The sequence below is a fragment of the Alosa sapidissima genome, chromosome 13 (genome assembly GCF_018492685.1).
Source record: "Alosa sapidissima isolate fAloSap1 chromosome 13, fAloSap1.pri, whole genome shotgun sequence".
Classification (NCBI taxonomy): Eukaryota; Metazoa; Chordata; class Actinopteri; order Clupeiformes; family Clupeidae; genus Alosa; species Alosa sapidissima.
The window spans coordinates 7,844,783-7,864,276 of NC_055969.1; the positions used below are offsets into that span (position 1 = coordinate 7,844,783).

Sequence of the window (19,494 nt, forward strand, 5' to 3'; positions counted from 1 at the left end):
GGCTTCTCCCAGGCTGTTGTGAGGCATGACAAGAAAGCGTTTTGGGATGCCTTACGTAACACTGTGGAGATATTGGCAGGAAACCTAGACAAGCAGGAGAAATGTGTGCCTGTGTGTGTGTGTGTGTGTCTGCGTGACATACACACACACACACACACACGCATGGCTCTGCTAAAATTAAGCTCAAATATGTGTCTCCTACACTCAAAGCGGCGAACGGCAGAGTGATAAAACATGCAGACCTTGGCCTGTCTACGGAGCTTACTGCGTGTAAGCATGTTAAGGCGTGCGCTTTCCCTCCACGTCAGCTGCACTGTCACATCACATAAGATGATTTAAGACAAAAGGGAGCCACTGAAGACCATCTTTCATGTCTCCCCTAAATGGCTGCATTTGGATGGGGAGGAAGAAAACACACACCGTGAGGGGAGATTTGGTTTGTGGGCCACAATAAATATCCCCTCCGCCCGCTCACAATGGCTCTTCTCAGACCAAAAAGCCTGACAGTCTCCAGCTCTCCAATGCAGCGTGACATTTTCAAAAGCAAATTTCCATCTTTTGGGCATATTGCCCTAATACAAACACAATGGCACTTCTTGGCATCAGAAGATATTTTATTAAGTCATGAAAATAGATGGCTTTCCAAGTTGAAAGCAAAATGTTTTTTTTTGTTTCTTTCCTTTTTTTTCTCTCTCTCTCTCTCTAGACAAACATTCAGAAATATTTTCTTTGGGATGGACTGTGTGGATGCTAATGCATCCATTGCTCACAAAAAAAAAAAAAAAACGCACACAAACACTAACTCTCACACACAGAAGTACACAGAGCTGAAAACACACACACACACACACACACACACACACACACACACACACATGCGTGAATATGCGCCAAACAAACAAACAAGCAGCACTCCCGCCCAGCACAAACACATGGGGTGGGTTCCAAAAACAGAGAGCAGAGAGTCCTGGAAATGTTTGATAAGGCACTGTAGTAATAATGACAGCGTTTTTTGGGGAGCTCATTAATTGAGAGCTAGGGTGTAATTGCTTCCCTTCCTGGGGGCTGACGGCACCGCTAATGCAGGAAGACTGTCAAACTGACAAACAACGGCAGGCAAAATATGGATTTTTGTGTGTGTGTGTGTGTGTGTGTATATATGCGTGCGTATGGTGTGTGTGTGTGTTTTTGTGTTAATAACCATTATCAGAGCGTTGCCAAAGGAAACTGTCAAGATGGCACTGGTGATAAAGTGTTAACGTGTGACAGAAAGCACCTGCCGGAGAAGAGAATGTTTCTATTTGTGGCGAGCTGGATTGGCATGATACACACACCACCCTGTTAAACTGTAGCCTGGAGCAGAGATGCATTGATTAAGAAAGAGACACGTGGGGGGAAGAAAAAATATGATGAAACAGTTTTATAGTTTGTTTTTGTGTGTATTTTGTGTGTGTGTGTGTGTTCATTGCCATATGTTACACACGCCATTATGACCATTCAATATTAGGTCCAAACACAGCTATGCATTAGCCTGCATGTGTGCACAGAGACATAGACTGACAGACACACACACACACACACACACACACACACACACACACACACACACACACACATACACACACACTCAAGGCCATCCCATACAGGTTTGTGCCTGCAGGTAAGAAGCTCAGTGAACTGCTCCACTGAGCTGATGTCCCTGAGCCCCATGTGAATGGCCACACACTGTGAAAGATGGCCTGTACATTCAGACGCTCCAACAACCAAACAAACAGCTAAACACACAGACAGCCAGTCAGCCTGTACTTGAAGATACACACATGAATTGCCTGCTCCTCACAAACATGCTAAATGTAACATATACACACATGCACGCATGCGCACACACAGATGCATGGCAAGAACACACACAAAGAGAGAATTGCAACAAAGACAATTGCAACCAACATGCAAACCGCAAACCAACACACAAACAAACACAGACACACACACACACACACATTCCATCTCATCCCCTATTCTCCTCACCTCTGCACACCCCAACCGCACAACAAAATGTCGCCAGTCGAGACAAAGAGCGCAATGACACAGGTGCACAGACACGTCGTCAAACGCTCCGTTACCCGGGGACCCTCCCCTATACGCCCCCCATGTACCTCAAACCCCCAGACGGCAGGTGTTGTCGCGGTGATGGGTGGAATGCAAATGTGTTGTTGCCGATGCCTTTGATGCACCGGTCCTCGATTTGTCACAGAATTATGTTCATTACCCACTGCTCGGCTCCTAAAATTAGTGTCTGAACAAGACGTCCTGGCTGGGTGATGAATTCATCTCAAGCACGTGCCACACACACACACACACACACACACACACACACACATCCTCCAACATGCCCTTCACATCTCCGTGCCTCAGTTTGGCATTTTTCTTTGAGAAATATTAGTCAACAAGTTCGACAGAGAGGCCCTAACCAGCACACAGAGGATGCCAGCTTCCAGATGGCACACTAATATCGCCGTGCCTCACATCAAGGTGCTTCATCTCATAAACTCGAGAGAGGGAGGGAGAGAGAGAGAGAGATATCTGACTGGGAGGTCTCATTTGTCTCTAACCTTGCCATGGGAGGGAAAAGCATCTAAAAGGCCTTTGGGGAGAGGAAAAAATATGAAGAAAAGATACTAACCATTTCAAAGCCAAATACACACAATGCAATATTTGGGGAACATTGCTTGCCAAGGACTTCACTGAAAGGAAGACAGCAAAGTAGAGAGAGACATTAGTACATATTATACTGGATATAATACATTATGTAAATGTAAGGTCAAGTCAAACTATTTATTAATTTCTGGTTGGACGAGAGGCATCTCAGAGTGAGGATATCCCAGGAAATCCCCACACGGACTCTTCACGATTAGTAATTACTCTGATGTTCAGTTTAGCATGTGACATATAGACAAGCAATAGACTAACTAGATGTACCGCATAGCGGTACAAAATATGACCGCCGCTCAGTCCTGTACATCCGTTCCGCGAAAATAAATCACACTTCAATTTGTCTCCATATTTTACTCCATCCCCCACTCTTGAAACTTTTGTGTATGCTTGTTTGGCATGCCTGAGTGTGTGTGTGCGGCTGCACAGAAAGTAGCCTACTGGTGCTGAAAAGGTGAATAGATTGTAGAATAGCCAAAGAAGATGTAGCATTGTTATAAAACCTTTAAAATCTCTAAACAATCACAAGTAGGGCAGTTCATCACAGTTCATCCATTGCAACTGGATTGATGAAAGGTCACTTACACCTGTAGGCTACATTGTATTTGGGAAAAGCAAAAGGTATCAGCATAATGTTATTTATTTATTTATTTATTTATTTTTTATGTATTTTTAAACAAAAACATCTCTGTCAGTTCCATGCCGTTTTCAACAGCTATCAAAAACAAATGTAACCCAGGTTTACAAACTAACCTATGAACCCAAAATAAGATCAATAATAATAAACATCAAAACAGTGTTTAGTTTATTGATTTATATTTTATTGAAACTAAGAAAGAAGTGACAACAGAAAATATGCATTGCAGATATTTGATTAAGAAGTGAATAAAAATGAACTCTATAGCTTTAAAATAGTATAGCTTTAATGACTAGGAAAATGTTAGAGCTCCCTCTACAGGATGTAGTGAGAGAAAACAGGGAATCGAAACTTAACTAAGAATTCGTCAGTCCAGAAAAGAAAGAGAACGAAGACGGAGGGAAAAAGAAGCGCTGAGAAAACGATAGAGTGAGAACATTAAAATAAACCAATTGCGACTAAACGACCTGGTTAAAGTCAGTTTAGGTCAAGATTTAAAGTATTATACTTTCAGATACCGTTTGTGTGAAACGAAACGTGCTGTTTAAAGCTACAGCCTTTTATGTTTTTTGTCTAATTGAGTGCTAGCTCCAGAGTATAGCCTGCATCGTCATTGACTAGCATATCTGTTTTGAGATTTTTCTTTTGAATTTCATCAGTTATTACAACGTCAGTTTTCAGAAAAGACTTTATTGAAGATTTGCCTTTCTCAGTTTGATTGAACGACACAAACTTGTATTGCTTTGAACTGAATGCTTCGTCTGACATGGACAACACATGTAACGACAACGACAAGATGGCGAGCCTACCCGACGAGACAAGATGGATTCTACTACACACAGAGGATTAGCCCGACTGGAAGCATAACGTTAACTAACTTTCTCTTTTTCCAGTTTCTCCATTTCTACAATAAGTAATACTTTTCAGTTCCTTGGATAAGACAGAAAAAGACTGTGATAGAAAACCGAACCTAACGAACTGAGAATTGACTGCTACTTGAAAAAAGATTGCTTTGTAAATGTGAACTTGCTTGTATTTCTGTTACTGATGTTGAATTGCTCCACATGTTCTATGTGGATTTGAATGTGCATTTTGATTTGAGGGTTTGAACAGAGGTTTAAATAATTCCAATAACTTGAATTTAAACTAAACTTTAATAGAGAATTTAGCTTACAGTAAAATATTAAATTAGTTGTTCTACAAAATGGGAAATTAAAAGACAAATAGTTTTCTTTAAATAGGAATGAAACTAGAAACAAATAGGAAATAAATAGAAATTCAACAGTGTTAAAGTGAACTTATGCTACTGAATGAAAAGTTAACTGAAACAGAAAGGTTTTTGATTTGTGAACGATTATTTCCCGAGCTTTTGTACCCATGTATATAATTTTCATTTAACTAAAATTCTAAACTTGCTTTAACCGTGTGTGCTTGTGTTTTACTCTCTCCTGAAAAATACCTTAGATCTTCTGATGGCCCAGATATTGTGTTAGTCTATTGTGTGACAATCAGTTGCACATTTAATGTAAACAAGTGTTACACAAAGGTCATTTTTGGATGGATGGATTTTTTGTGAATGTTTCTTCTTCTACATAAGATTTTAGTCATCTTTAGTTCATGTAATACTTTATTGTCAATGCACAAATTAAGTAACAGTAGTCTGAAACGTTATTGTTAATGCACAAATTAAGTAACAGTAGCCTAGTCTGAAACGAAATGCTGTTTTACATCTAACCAGTGGTGCAAATAACTGACATGTCCAAATGGGCCTTGATGAAATGCGTCGCTAGACTGTTCATACACATTTTAACGGGCCAAAGTTGAAGAGCTTTTGTCCGTTATTGTTAGTGCAAATATAGGCTGATTCATGTTACCTTGCATTGTTTAACTGAGGTCCATGGCTAGTCTGGCTTTCATCAGACCAAGCTCAATCTTTTAAGAAATCAAAAAATAAATAGCGGGCAGATCAGGCTGGGTTCACCCAGCCTAGTCCATAGGCACCCGATATTGTTTAATTTTCCGATTGAGATATACACGCTCTGGCTATTCTAAATGCAAAAATGCATCAGGGAGTTATGACAAAACGGTAACTAACAAACTAGATCCTAATAGAAAGCTGTTAGCTTCCCTAAGCTACAGGTAGGATTATAAGGTAGGACTATTTACAACATAAATTGTTAATAGGCTATGCTGGCGACACAAATAAAATCTCCTTTGGAAACCAATGGCTTACGCCTTACAGTATCAAGCGGACTTAAACTGTCATATCGTGGTGAAAAGTTGTAATAACATTCACGCAGCTCCATGAGTCAAGGAAAGCGCGAATGAAGTAGCCACTTCTAAATGGGACCCACTACACAGTAGCTTAAGGTGTTTTGCTAAAGCAGCCATAATGAAATGAAGGTGTCATTGTTTGGATACTTCACACACACGTGCTTTTTAATTTCACAGACTACAACTACCAAGCTGTAATCAAAGCACATCGATTCCCCTCTCACACCCTGCACGTGTCATATGGTGGAGACTAGGAACCATAGGTAGGGAAGTAGTTGAGTGACGGACTAGCTGGCGCTCATGTAAACAAATCAGCTGTAGCTTATCAGCTGATGACTGATTACTAATTGCACTGAGTTATGGGATTACACTTGATTGGTAGGAAGGGGGCGAGAGGTATGTTGATAAGCCAGGGTGAAGATGCCTGTGGGGAGTTGGTGCCTTGTCTCTGGCTTGTCTTTGTGTGTTGCAGTGTTGGAGTGGTGGATCGCTAAAGGACCGGCGGACGGCCTATGTCGCCAGCTAAACAAGCAGTTTAAACGCAGAACGGCATCTGGTGGAGCCCGGAGAAGGGGAGCAGACTGCGTGATCTGGACCGCCACTGGCCACGATGACGCTGGGGAGAACATTGGAATAACGCTCAATGACGACAGACAGGCTGCCGGACCAGTGATCAGTGTTTACACTGAGCACTGGAATTACACCTCCCTTACGCAACTGCCTTGGGGGGAGAGAAGTGTGGAGCTTTCCCCCCATGTTGAGCTAAGTGGCCTTTCCCTTCCGTTTAGCGTTATTCATAGTTTGAGTGCGGGTTTGCTTGTGCAGGATTGGGGGGGTAGTGTAACGTAGTGAGCAGAGCATTGGCGCTGACGTGGGTAGCAGGTGGAGTACAACTAGCGGGGGCTCCTTAATATATATCTATTTGGGTATGGGGATCTATTGTATTAAAGGGTTGTGAGCCTCTCAAATTCCTGTAGTGCCACCCGGTGTTCGTGTGGAGGGTTAAACTTCCCCAAGTGCTGTATGACAGGTGTGTGTTTGTGTGTGTGTGTGTGTGTGTGTGTGTGTGTGTGTGTGTTTGTCAGGTGTTCCAGCTTAGGCCTCCGGTAGAAAGGAACGGACTGGACTCTTCACGGTCGACAGTGGATTAGGAGAGTGGAGGGCCAAAGAATTGACATTGGACTTTTTTTTTATTATATTATCTATGAATATCAATGAACAGTAAAATAAAGACTTGTATTTTTGTACCTATTTCTCTGAGTCTGTGTGTGGGTGCAGGGGAGTGCTTCATTACAGCCAAAATTTAAGGATAAACTAATTGTTGGAAACTAAGTGCACATAACCACGACTACTGAACCTGTGACATTAAATTGGCGTAGCAGGCAGGACTTTTGATCTGTGTGAAGCACCCTTTTTTACAGCCATGTCAGACTCCGAAGAAACTGGAGCGCCGACCGGTATAGGGCGACAGGGTAGAAACACAGGACCTGTAGATGCAGCTCAGCAAGGTAATGTGATTGGTATGTCCCCCTACTTCATTGGCTCCCCATGGGTACCGAGATATAGAGGTGTAGATTCTGAGTTGTCCTATGGAGAATGGAAAGCTCAAATTAAGTTTATGTTGGCATCAATGTCAGCATGGTCAAGTCTACAACAGAGTGATTTTGTGATTGGGGCTTTGGATGGGGAGGCTAGGAGGGAAGTAGTCATTCTCACTGAAGATGAGCGGTCTACTCCAAGAGACATTTTTAAGTATCTTAATGGGTTATATGGGGATAATACACCCTTAGCGCTGTTACGTGGCATGTTCTTTGATTGTAGGCAACGCCCCGGGGAAACCGTGCGAGCCTTTTCCCTCCGGTGTCGAGAGCTTTTCCAGCGGCTGAAAGACAGAGACCCAGATGTTTTCCAGGAGACGGGGCTAGTTCTAAGAGACCAGTTCATCATGGGCCTGCAAGATGCCGAACTCAGACGAGAATTGAATCGGATGATTCGTAGGAGGGAGGTAACGACATTCGAACAGGCCCGCGAGGAAGCCCTCCAGGTGGAGGGTGATAAACAGACTAACATCTGGCAACCGCCAACATGTGCAGCAGTGCGGGGTGGAGAACCACACTTTAGGGCCAGGCCCCAGGGCGATTGGAAAACAGAGCTGAAGACCGAATTGCTATCAGAGATGCGTCTACAGATGAAAGAAATGCAACAAGCCCTGTTGGAAGAATTACAACCCATCCGTAGCCGCTCCGAGGAACAGGTAGCACCATCGAATCGCCATCCGCATGTCTTCCCAGCACAGCCCAAAGAGTCTCAGGTAACCCACAGTAGGCCACGCCCACAGGGGCAGCAGGGAGGGGCCAGGCACACCCGTCCTAGATTTCAGTGGGATGAACAAGGGAGACCCATTTGTACCCAATGTCATTTGAGTGGGCACATTGCCCGATTCTGCCCCAGAGAAGAGAATTTAAACTAGATTCTCCGGCCACTAGGGGGCAGGTGTCCGGAGTCTCTGGTATAGGCCCAATAAGCCCCCAGCTAAGTCAAGTGGTTGGCCCATGCCCACGAGTGGACATTGACATAGAAGGTGTGACTGTGAAGTGCTTACTGGACACTGGCTCTCAGGTAACCCTTCTCCCAGAGAGCATTTATAACAGCCTCCCCAGTAGAAAAAATGGACAATTTACAGATGCTTCTTGGCTGGCACTGCGGGCAGTTAATGGGCTAGAAATACCCTATCTGGGTTATGCGATCATGGACATAAAAATTGGGGAATTAGAGTTGCCTCAGCGTGGGGTCGTTGTGGTAAAAGACCAACAGAGTAACCAACAATGTGAACCAATATTGGGCATGAATATTATTGAGGGTTGCTGGAAGGAACTGTTTAACAACCCAAATGCTAAATTGTCTTTTCTGTCCACACAAGAGAAGCTGAACTCCAGAATGGCCTGGGAAGGGGCCCTCCAAGTGTGTGATCGGGTGGCTGTAACCCAAAAAGACATCACTGGTTTTGCCCGCTTGGGTTCTCGGCGTCCAGTTATGGTTCCCCCGAGGTCTCAGATTCATGTGATGGCAAGAGTTTCAGCAATGTTTTCCCATCAAACAATGTGCTTAGCTGAACCCCTCAGCCAACAGGAATCCGTGACCGTGGCCCGTAGTGTGGGGACAGTGCGACAAGGTAGGATCCCTCTGCGTGTGCATAACTTGAACTCTTTCCCAGTTACATTACAGAAATATCAGCGGCTGGCAGCCGTGACGTCTGTTTCTCCGGAGGATGTGAGGGGTAATGGCCACCTGGCCTTGGAGGAAGTGAGCCCAGGAGTAGTGGAAGTTCGCATTGGATATGTGAGTACTCTTGATCCCTTACCGCTACATGCGGCTGTGCACTCTTTGGTCCAGCAGGGTGTTGAGCTGACCCCTCAGCAGCGAGGACAGGTGGAGAGAACTCTGCAACAATGGCAAGACGTGTTTTCCTTAAGTGAGGATGATCATGGGCATACGAGCGTGGTCTGTCATTCCATTCCAACTGGAGATGCAGCACCTATTCGTGAGCGATATCGCCCAGTCCCACCCACACTGTATAAGGAGATGCAGGCCCTGCTTAAAGGTATGTTGGATACAGGGGTGATAAGGGAAAGCAGTAGTCCGTGGGCAGCCCCGGTGGTTTTGGTCCAAAAGAAGGGGGGTGGTCTCCGTTTTTGCGTAGACTACCGTAAACTGAACTCTGTAACTCACAAAGACGCTTACCCGCTCCCACGAATCGAAGAGGCTCTGACTAATTTAAAGAAATCACAATGGTACTCAACATTGGACTTGGCCTCTGGATATTGGCAAGTAGAAGTCGATGAGCAGGATAAAGAGAAAACCGCATTTGCCACACCTATGGGCCTCTATGAATTCCAGCGACTGCCTTTCGGATTATGTAACGGGCCTGCCACGTTCCAAAGACTGATGCAGCGATGTTTGGGTGATCTGAATTTAGATACTGTCTTAGTGTATTTGGATGATGTGATAATCTTTTCTCCTAGCTTTGAAAGCCATATACAGCATCTAGAAGAGGTATTTCATAAGATGAGGTCCTTTGGATTAAAATTGAAACCTGAAAAATGTACACTCTTCCAAAAGCAGGTTAGGTTCCTTGGACACCTGGTGGATTCAGAGGGAGTTCGGCCAGATCCAGAAAAGACATCCGCAGTGCAAAACTGGAAAATTCCATCAACTGTCCATGAGGTGCGATCTTTTCTAGGATTCGTCGGATATTACCGACGGTTCATCGGTGGATTTTCGAAGATAGCCCGGCCTCTGAATGCACTCTTGCAAAATACAGCTAAGCACGGGAAGAAAAAGAGCATTCCAGTGGAATGGACCCTAGAGTGTCAAACTGCTTTCAGCACCTTAAAACAGGAACTAACCCAGGCTCCAGTGTTGGCATTCGCAGACTTTTCCCTACCCTTCAGGTTATATACCGACGCAAGCTTGGGGGGGCTTGGTGCAGTGTTATCCCAGTTACAGCAGGGCAGAGAACATGTTATTGCCTATGCAAGTCGTAGTTTGCATCCCGCGGAAAAGAACGACTCTAATTATAGTGCCTTTAAATTGGAATTGTTAGCAATGAAATGGGCCATTACAGAAAAATTTAGAGATTTCTTGTGGGGTGCTAAATTTACTGTTTTCACAGATCACCGGCCGCTACTCCATTTGAAAACTGCGAGACTAGGAGCCGTTGAGCAGCGGTGGATGTCGCAAATGGAAAATTACAATTTTGATCTGAGGTACCGGCCTGGGGGGGAAAATACTAACGCGGATGTTTTATCACGACAGGGAGGAGTGTCTAAGGAAGCCGCAGTGCGTGTGGTTACTTATCGCCCATCTAACAGCAGGATTCCCTCTTATGCTCAAGAGCAGGAATTACAGGACCAACAGTGGGGCTGGAACCCTCAAAAATGGACTAACGTCCAGGATAAAGACTCCAACCTGGTTCGTGTAAAACAGCTCCTAATGGCAGGTAACCGGTTGTCTGGACAAGCCTGTAAGCAGGAGCCTGTCGACGTTCGTGAATTGTTACAGCAGTGGCCACGGTTGGGTTTGTACGAAGGGGTCCTTGTCCGTAGAGTACAGGATTCTAATACCAGAGAGACTTATCACCAGATTGTGCTTCCTCCTTCGGAAAGACAGTCCATGTGGGAGGCTCTGCATATTAGCGCTGGCCACCTTGGGACAGAGAGGACTCTGTCTGCCCTTCGGAGGAGGTTCTATTGGCCTCGAATGGCCAGATGTAGTCAAGACTGGGTGGCAGCATGTGAGCGCTGCTCGCTGAGGAAGGCTCGTACGGAGGGAAAGGCTCCACTGGTCCCCATTGTCACCTCGGCCCCTCTTGAAGTAGTAGGTATGGATTTCTTGACTCTGAGTAGACCTGCAGACACTTATAAATATTTGTTGGTAGTAACTGACCTATTTTCCAGGTTTGCGTGGGTGATTCCTACTAAAGATCAAACCGCCAACACCGTAGCGCATTCCCTTTGGCATTGCATTATCCAGCCTTTCAGTTGCCCACAGAGATTTCTGTCAGATCAGGGTGCAAGCTTTGAGTCCAGATTGATTAAGGAGTTATGCCGTTATTATGGTTGTGTCAAGAGTAGGACGAGCTCATATCATCCACAAGGCAATGGCACTTGTGAGCGATTTAATCAAACCTTGTTAAACCTACTGGGCACTTTAGAGAGGGATAAACGGGATCATTGGGTTGAGTCACTGCCGGAGTTGGTGAAGGCCTATAACACCACTGTTCATGCCTCAACAGGGTTGCCTCCTCACTATGTGATGTTTGGGACGCATGCTCGGTTGCCTGTTGATTTAATAAAAGGTACATGGGTTAATCAGGAGCCAGTGAGTGTTGAGGATTGGGTGCAACGGCACCATCAGAGATTAGTAGGGGCATACAAAAAAGTCTCTGAGCATGCTGCTCAAGCTGCTGCACGTCAAAAGAAGTGTCAGAAAGGGGTGCGGACTTGCCCTTTTGTCCCGGGGGAACGAGTTTTAATAAGGACTTTTAGACGAGGGGATGGGGGCAAATTGGCAGACCGATGGGAATCAGTGCCACAGGTAGTAGTGCAACAGCTGCCCTCAGGAATTCCAGTTTACAAGGTAAAACCAGAAGGGAGGGAAGTGCCCATCCGAACGATCCATCGGAACCGCCTGAGACCATGTCTCTTTCAACCAAAGCCATCCCCTGTGGCTGTAACCTCCCCAGTGCCTATGTCGCCAGCTAAACAAGCAGTTTAAACGCAGAACGGCATCTGGTGGAGCCCGGAGAAGGGGAGCAGACTGCGTGATCTGGACCGCCACTGGCCACGATGACGCTGGGGAGAACATTGGAATAACGCTCAATGACGACAGACAGGCTGCCGGACCAGTGATCAGTGTTTACACTGAGCACTGGAATTACACCTCCCTTACGCAACTGCCTTGGGGGGAGAGAAGTGTGGAGCTTTCCCCCCATGTTGAGCTAAGTGGCCTTTCCCTTCCGTTTAGCGTTATTCATAGTTTGAGTGCGGGTTTGCTTGTGCAGGATTGGGGGGGTAGTGTAACGTAGTGAGCAGAGCATTGGCGCTGACGTGGGTAGCGGGTGGAGTACAACTAGCGGGGGCTCCTTAATATATATCTATTTGGGTATGGGGATCTATTGTATTAAAGGGTTGTGAGCCTCTCAAATTCCTGTAGTGCCACCCGGTGTTCGTGTGGAGGGTTAAACTTCCCCAAGTGCTGTATGACAGGTGTGTGTTTGTGTGTGTGTGTGTGTGTGTGTGTGTGTGTGTGTGTGTTTGTGTGTGTTTGTCAGGTGTTCCAGCTTAGGCCTCCGGTAGAAAGGAACGGACTGGACTCTTCACGGTCGACAGTGGATTAGGAGAGTGGAGGGCCAAAGAATTGACATTGGACTTTTTTTTAATTATATTATCTATGAATATCAATGAACAGTAAAATAAAGACTTGTATTTTTGTACCTATTTCTCTGAGTCTGTGTGTGGGTGCAGGGGAGTGCTTCATTACAGCCAAAATTTAAGGATAAACTAATTGTTGGAAACTAAGTGCACATAACCACGACTACTGAACCTGTGACACACGCACTTAAAACAAAATAAACAGGCGTCTCAGTCTCACACATGTATAGGCAAAACTGTATCAGACCGGTGTAACGTTGGTAAATCTTCCATTGCACAGAATGATTTTGTAGCATGTGCAATAAATGACAGTCGAAAGATACAAACAGTGCTGCTATACATTTGCTTGGTATAACCGCATTTATAGTTTTCTACAAATGCAATAAATCAAATGCCTCCATCACTCAACCAACGCTAACGGTAACATTACCTAGGTCCTTATTGATATTACAAGATTAACGTACCTGCAGTAAAAACCAAGCATGTCCGATAAACATCCTCAGATTTATTTCGGCTTCAAGAAGAAATGGGAATTACACTTCATGTGAACATCGTCCTATCCTTATTAGATGTTCGCTGCGGTAAATTACAGTCCTTGTATGAAGCGTCCATTGTTTTTTCCAACCTACTTTTAACTTCCAACAAATTACGTCTCACTGCAACGATGCGCCATCTAGTGGACAAACGACTACTTCTCGCCAATACTGAAAATGCAGCCATGATGATGATGATGATGAATATTTATTTTGGCTTTCTTTTAATCCTACTGAATTTGTAATTATGTATCGGCCATTCTAATACCGATAGTATGTGGGTGATGTGAAGATAGGGGCGATTAAAGCAGAATAATATTGCATTTTCATTTTTTACCGGGGGGTGGGGGTGCAAATCACAAATGAGTGATTATGAGCCAGGTTGATGTGGGCCCTTGAGACCAACATACCATAAAAGATTCTTCATCCTCAGTGCCACGGTTCAGGTAGTTATTTAGGAAAAACTGTTTTTTTTTTTTGCGGTTCAGGGGGCCCAGCACGGGGGGGGGGGGTTGGTGGTGGTTCCCGGGGACGAAATGAAATTTTTCCGTAAAAGTCTAGTGGGGCTACATACCCACCAAATTTTATGTACCCCGGTGGTTCGGTGTCCCGGGTATCAATGACCAAAAATTCAGGGAGTAGATGACGGGGAAAATTCTTGAATTGTGTGCATGTGTGCGTGTACAAATTTATGTTTATGTGTGTGGGTGTGTGTGTGTGTGTGTGTGTATGTGCGTGCTTGTGTGTTTGCCTGCGTATGTGTGTTTGTGCATGTGCATGCATGCGTACATATGTCTACTGTGTGAGTATGTGTCATACGTATGATTACTGTAAATGTATGTGTGTGCGTGTGTATCTGTTTATGCACATGTGTGCACATGGAATGGGTTAACATGACCCCTGGAGGCAAACATACGGAAAAAATTGGTCATCCTAGGCCCTACAGTTCTCAAGATATTCACAGAGAACTGTGTCTGCCCTACCCTCCTTTCGGGGGGTCCAGTCCAGCGGGGGGGGGGGGGGGGGCTACAGATCAAAACGAAGAATGACGGTTCCATGCTATCCATGTGGGGGTACATGCCCACCAAGTTTTGTGTACCCCGGTCTTTCAGTGTCCCGGGAATCCTTGTTGGTGTACGTCACTAAATGTACATATAAATTATTTTATTGTAAGGCCCCCCATGAACGAAAGTACACAAAACTTGGCATGCATTCGGAGGGTGTCATAATGATCCTACACTTTTAATTTCGTGCAGTTTTGACCTTGTCAGCCAGAGATATTGTGATGAAAACACCTAATTTTTTGCTTTTTCATTTTTAACTAGGTGGCGCTATACATGAAATAAGTGGTAATGGGATGGGTTGACATGCCCCCTTAAGACCAACATACATAAAAAAGGTGGACCTCCTAGGCCCTACGGTTCTCGAGATATTCACAGAAAACTGTCTCCGGCCACCTACAGGCCAGTTGGTGTATAGTAACATAAATTAATTTATTGTGTGGCCCCCCATGAACGGAATGCCACAAAACTTGGCGTGCATACAGAGGGTGTCATAATGATCCTACACTTCCAATTTCGTGCAGTTTTGACTATGTTAGGTCACAGATACCTTCAATTACAACACCTCATTTTTACTTTTTTGTGTTTAACTAGGTGGCGCTATACATGAAATGAGTGGTTATGGAATGGGTTGACATGGCCCCTTGAGATCAACATACAAAAAAAAAATGGTCCTCCTAAACCCTACGGTTTTCGAGATATTCACAGAAAACTGTGTCTGCCCTACCCTCCTTTCGGGGGGTCCAATTCAGCGGGGGGGCTACAGATCAAAACGAAAAACGATGGTTCCATGCTATCCATGTGAGGTTACATGTCCACCAAGTTTCGTGTACCCCGGTCTTTCAGTGTCCCGGGAATCATTGACGGAAATTTGGGCATGCGAAAAAGAAAAAAAAGAAAAAGAAAAAGAAAAAAAAAAAAAATCTGACTAAACCTATATGACCGCCGCTTCGCTGCGCGGCAGTCATAATTACAGGAGCATATAGGAGTAGAAATGCATAACAGTGGGAATGGGCAGCTGTAAGCAGAGGGTTTCTGCATATGGACCAGTTAAAGACTAGTGGAGATGAAGACAAAGTGGGTGGACAGAGCTCATTTGCCTTCTACGCGTACATGTAATTATAGGTCACGGACAGTGATGAGGAACAGTGTTACCACAACCTCAGTATTTGCAGGCAATAGTCCTACTGCATTAGAGAGGGAAACACAAACCTTTATAAGCAGAATATCAGTCATACAAAAATGAACATTGTTTTATTATGGTTTATAGAATATTAGGCTTATCTTTCTGTCACTCGCTCTACTGCCTGAGGTCAGATCAGATAGAAGAGTCATGCATGTACTCAACATAACAGTACATAAACGTGTCTTCCATTTCCCCCAGAGGCTCACGCACAAGAAGCCACTTTTCTATGAAACACTAAATGCATCATTTATGGTAAAGACTTGTCCTGTGAAGCATTACTGGATTACTGCTCATTGCCAATGCATTGTTGTGAATTAGACATGCATGATGCTATGGGATTATGTTGTTACTTGACTCTGACAAAGCAGTTCTTCACACATGCTCTTGTACATGTACTGTGTGAGTAAGCACCGATTCTAATTGCGAAAATATAGCACATGTTTATTATTTTGTTGTAAATCAAAGACAAATTTGTTGTGGTTCAATACACATCTCCATTCTTAAGCTATGACCTTGAATTTGTATAATTGTCACTGATCAACACATCATTAAAACCCATTACCATACAGAATATTTTTAAAATCATAACTGCATTATGTCTGATTATAAATTCATAAGAGAATTACCCCATATACATAATGCATCTCAGACTGAAGACAAGTCTGCAGGCCTTACCAGAATCCTCTTTCAAGTCTGCAGGCCGCTGGGCCTTTTGGACAGGGTGAGTATCTGGAGAGAAGTGTTTGGCCTGAAGTCCTTCTTGTCTGGATGCTGTCCTCTATCTCTGATGAGATGCCAGAGCCATTGAAGGGTGGGGTCAGAAGGAGGAGAAGGAAAGAGCAGGGGAGAGGAGAGGAGGGAGGAGAGGACACAAGCGATCTGGTGAGAGGAGAAGAAAGGAGAGGACGGGGAAAGGATGAGTGCAGGAAATGGCCGCTGCTGGCCATTTGGGTGCCCTCAAAGGGATGGCGATGTGGCCTTTTATCAAGATAATACATCTGGCTGTGGAGGCAGTGGAAGTGATCCTATATCAGGCTACTTCAAAAGAATGCCCTTTGACTTTTGCAATAAATGACACAGAGCTGTTTCTTATGTTTAGGAGTGCTACAGCAGGATAGACTGATGTGTAGACTAGCCTGTCAGCAGACGGTCTGGCAGGAATATTTAAGTGCTGTCTAGCATTAGCCTTGGTGCCCTATTGACTGGGCTTGCTAACTTTAGCTAGCATATTTAAGTCCTGTCTAACATTAGCTTTGGTGCCCTATTGACTGGGCTTGCTAACGTTAGCTAGCATATTTAAGTCCTGTCTAGTGTTAGCTTTTGTGCCCTGTGGACTGGGTTTGAAAATCTTCAAGAGGCCAATGCAGTGTCTACTGTATGTTTATATAGCCAAAACAGAAATAATTTAGTATAAAAGACACATGAGCAGTCTAAAGTAACATGGTGTTGGTGCATGATACATTTTGAAATTGTAAATGGGGTCATCCCTATGTTCCCCAGGTCCTATGTTCCCCGCTCGGGGTTAGGATTAGGGTTATGGTTAGGGTTTTAAAAAAAGGGTCCTATGTTCCCCGGTCTCATACAAAGCGGGGAACATAGGACCCGGGGAACATAGGTACGCTCCCTTGTAAACAGTCTCAAGGAAGAGTGAGAAGTAGTATGCATTAAGGCAGTGTTTCTCAAACTTTTTCAGACCAAGGACCACTTAACCAATAAAAAAAACTCACGGACCACCTAGCTAAAAAAAAGAGTAGACCTAACAGTATATTATGCAATATGCCTACTCACTGAACAACCTTGCTTATTGTCTTTGCACCTTGCTAATTGTGTCAGACGATTAATATGATTTAAACTGGCATAGCTTACATAGGCAGTGTTGCAGATCTGTTTTGGATTTACATACAAGTTGGGTCAATAATGCAAACAACTCCTCTATATTATATTTTACCATGTCTGCTCACGGACCACTTGGGATAGCTTGCAGACCACCAGTGGTCCCCGGACCACACTTTGAGAAACACTGCATTAAAGGTACTCCAATTGAGACAACTTTGATGCCCCCTTCGACACTTGGTGCCCTGCACACGTCACATGATGTGTGTGGTGGGAGCAGCAATACTGTGTGTGAGTGGGTATAAATACATTCATCTGGGAAGACAATCAAAGATAATTACAAAAACTAGTTAGCCCAGCACATATAATTTACAGTACTTTGACATCTATGGCATGTGTTAAGGGGACAATGAACTGTGGGAATGGCAGTCAGTCCGTTGTTTGATTACTACATTAAAACATGCATTTGTGTGTGTGTGTGTGTCATGGCACGGATGATGAGGCTTGTGAATTGAGAGTCAGGTGAAGACAGATGCTCCTCCCTCCCGCCCTCCTTTCATTCTAATGAGCTTGCCAGTGTCAGTCCATCACAGCAGTCTAAACACACACACACACACACACACACACTTTTAGTCAGACAGACATGCACAGCACACATACAAACTAATGACAGACACATGTCAAAAGACATATATCATTCTTCAAACTCTTTGCAAATGCAAATTATATATTTGGTATCTTTTACTACCCTGACTAATATATCTTGGGGGAACCCCATCGATAGGGAATTATGGCATGTTATATCCCCCCGCCCCCCTGACAAAGTGACCTTTCTCCAGGATGACATTGCACATCCTTTAAGTGCCAACATAATCCCATGTGTCATGTGTTCATTTCCTCAAATATGGCCTCACTTGATTGCTAAAGTGCCCCTTTGAATTCAGGATGGGGGTGCCAGTGTCCTACATGTCTTTTGGCAACTAGCTCCTCTACTGTGTGTGTGTGTGTGTGTGTTTTCACTTTAAACTCTATTCCTGGGTCCTGGTTAATTATTTAGGAGACGGATTGTGTGGCACTGGTTAAATTTGAGCTCTTCGTTTGTGCCAGTTCTCTGAGTCCCAGTGGCAGTTATTGAGTAAAGAACTTTTAGAAGCACCCTCCAACCTGGCATAACCACAAAACACTGACGTTATGGTCTCATCAGTGTGTGTGTGTGTGTGTATGAGTATGTATGTGTGTGTGTGTGTGTGTGTATGAGTATGAATTGACCTGTCGCTAAGCGCCACCCTTAGAACGCTGATGAGCCAATGACAGTCCAGCCTCAATGGGACTCGGACATCAGCTCGGACAACTCCATAGGAAACAACAGGGAGCAGGCAGTAAAATGACAAATTAATGGTTATTTATGGAGTTTATTAACCCAAAAAACCCAGACGGATAACCATGGTCAAACTTTTTGCATCCGGGGCGTGTAATTCTGATAGCTGGTACCCCGAGAGGCTAGAAAACGGGGTATATTTTCATCAGCAGTAGCCTATAGGACGTCTCTCGCATTTGCAACAGCTCGACGTAATGTAGGCTACTAAGCCAACAACGTGGGCACAGGTTCCCTGTTAAATCCCAAGATGGAAATGCTCATTAACCAACTAATATATTCTTACTACATCAAATATTAACGTAACCTAACATATCTTAGTATCAATCTTCCACTAGCTAGCTAGCTAGCATTAACGTCAGTGGTTTTTGCACGGTGATTTGCACGGCTACTCGCCACAACTGCTTGTCACCTTGTATGTATTCTAAAGTTTTGAATACACCCCTCCATAGCATAATTAAGTCCCTTTTGATAGCTTCTGGAGGAAAGTAAATCATCTTATCGATCAAAACGTCCTCAAAGCCTGCTTTCATATACTTTCAGCTGCCATTGTCCACAATGTATTTCTAATCAAGTCTGGTTTGTTTGTCCGAGTTTTCACACGGTAGCAATGGGGGGCGGGGCTTAGCGACAGGTCAATTCCTTGAATTTCCCCTATTTCTATCTATCTATGTGTGTGTGTGTGTGCGAACTACTGTATGGGGTGTGTTTGAGAGTGTTGGAGTATCCATGCTTGTTTGTTGCTATTGTAGACATTCTCTTACAGACGTGATGAAGTGGTGATTGACGTGTGAGAGCTCAGACAGGCGTCGGATCATTAACTCCTCGTGCACACCACCTCTCAAACAGGCCAGGCAAGTGAGCGAGCGTTAAGCAAATGCTACTGTCTCCCTGAGTGGGAGCAGAACCAAGACAGAAGAAGCAGAGGAGGAGTGTGTATGTAAGTGGGCG

At 44.3% G+C, this 19,494-nt stretch overlaps 1 protein-coding gene across 1 annotated transcript; it reads left to right on the forward strand.

Annotated features, from left to right (window-relative positions):
* The first annotated feature begins 2,082 nt into the window (after window positions 1–2,082).
* Window positions 2,083–10,492, forward strand: LOC121680475. Its single transcript, XM_042059879.1, has 7 exons — window positions 2,083–2,176; window positions 6,096–6,292; window positions 6,601–6,653; window positions 7,445–7,934; window positions 8,075–8,242; window positions 8,849–10,074; window positions 10,296–10,492. Exons 1-7 carry the CDS (start codon window positions 2,083–2,085, stop codon window positions 10,342–10,344), a joined length of 2,277 nt encoding a protein of 758 aa, XP_041915813.1. The 3' UTR covers window positions 10,345–10,492.
* The last annotated feature ends 9,002 nt before the right edge of the window (window positions 10,493–19,494 follow it).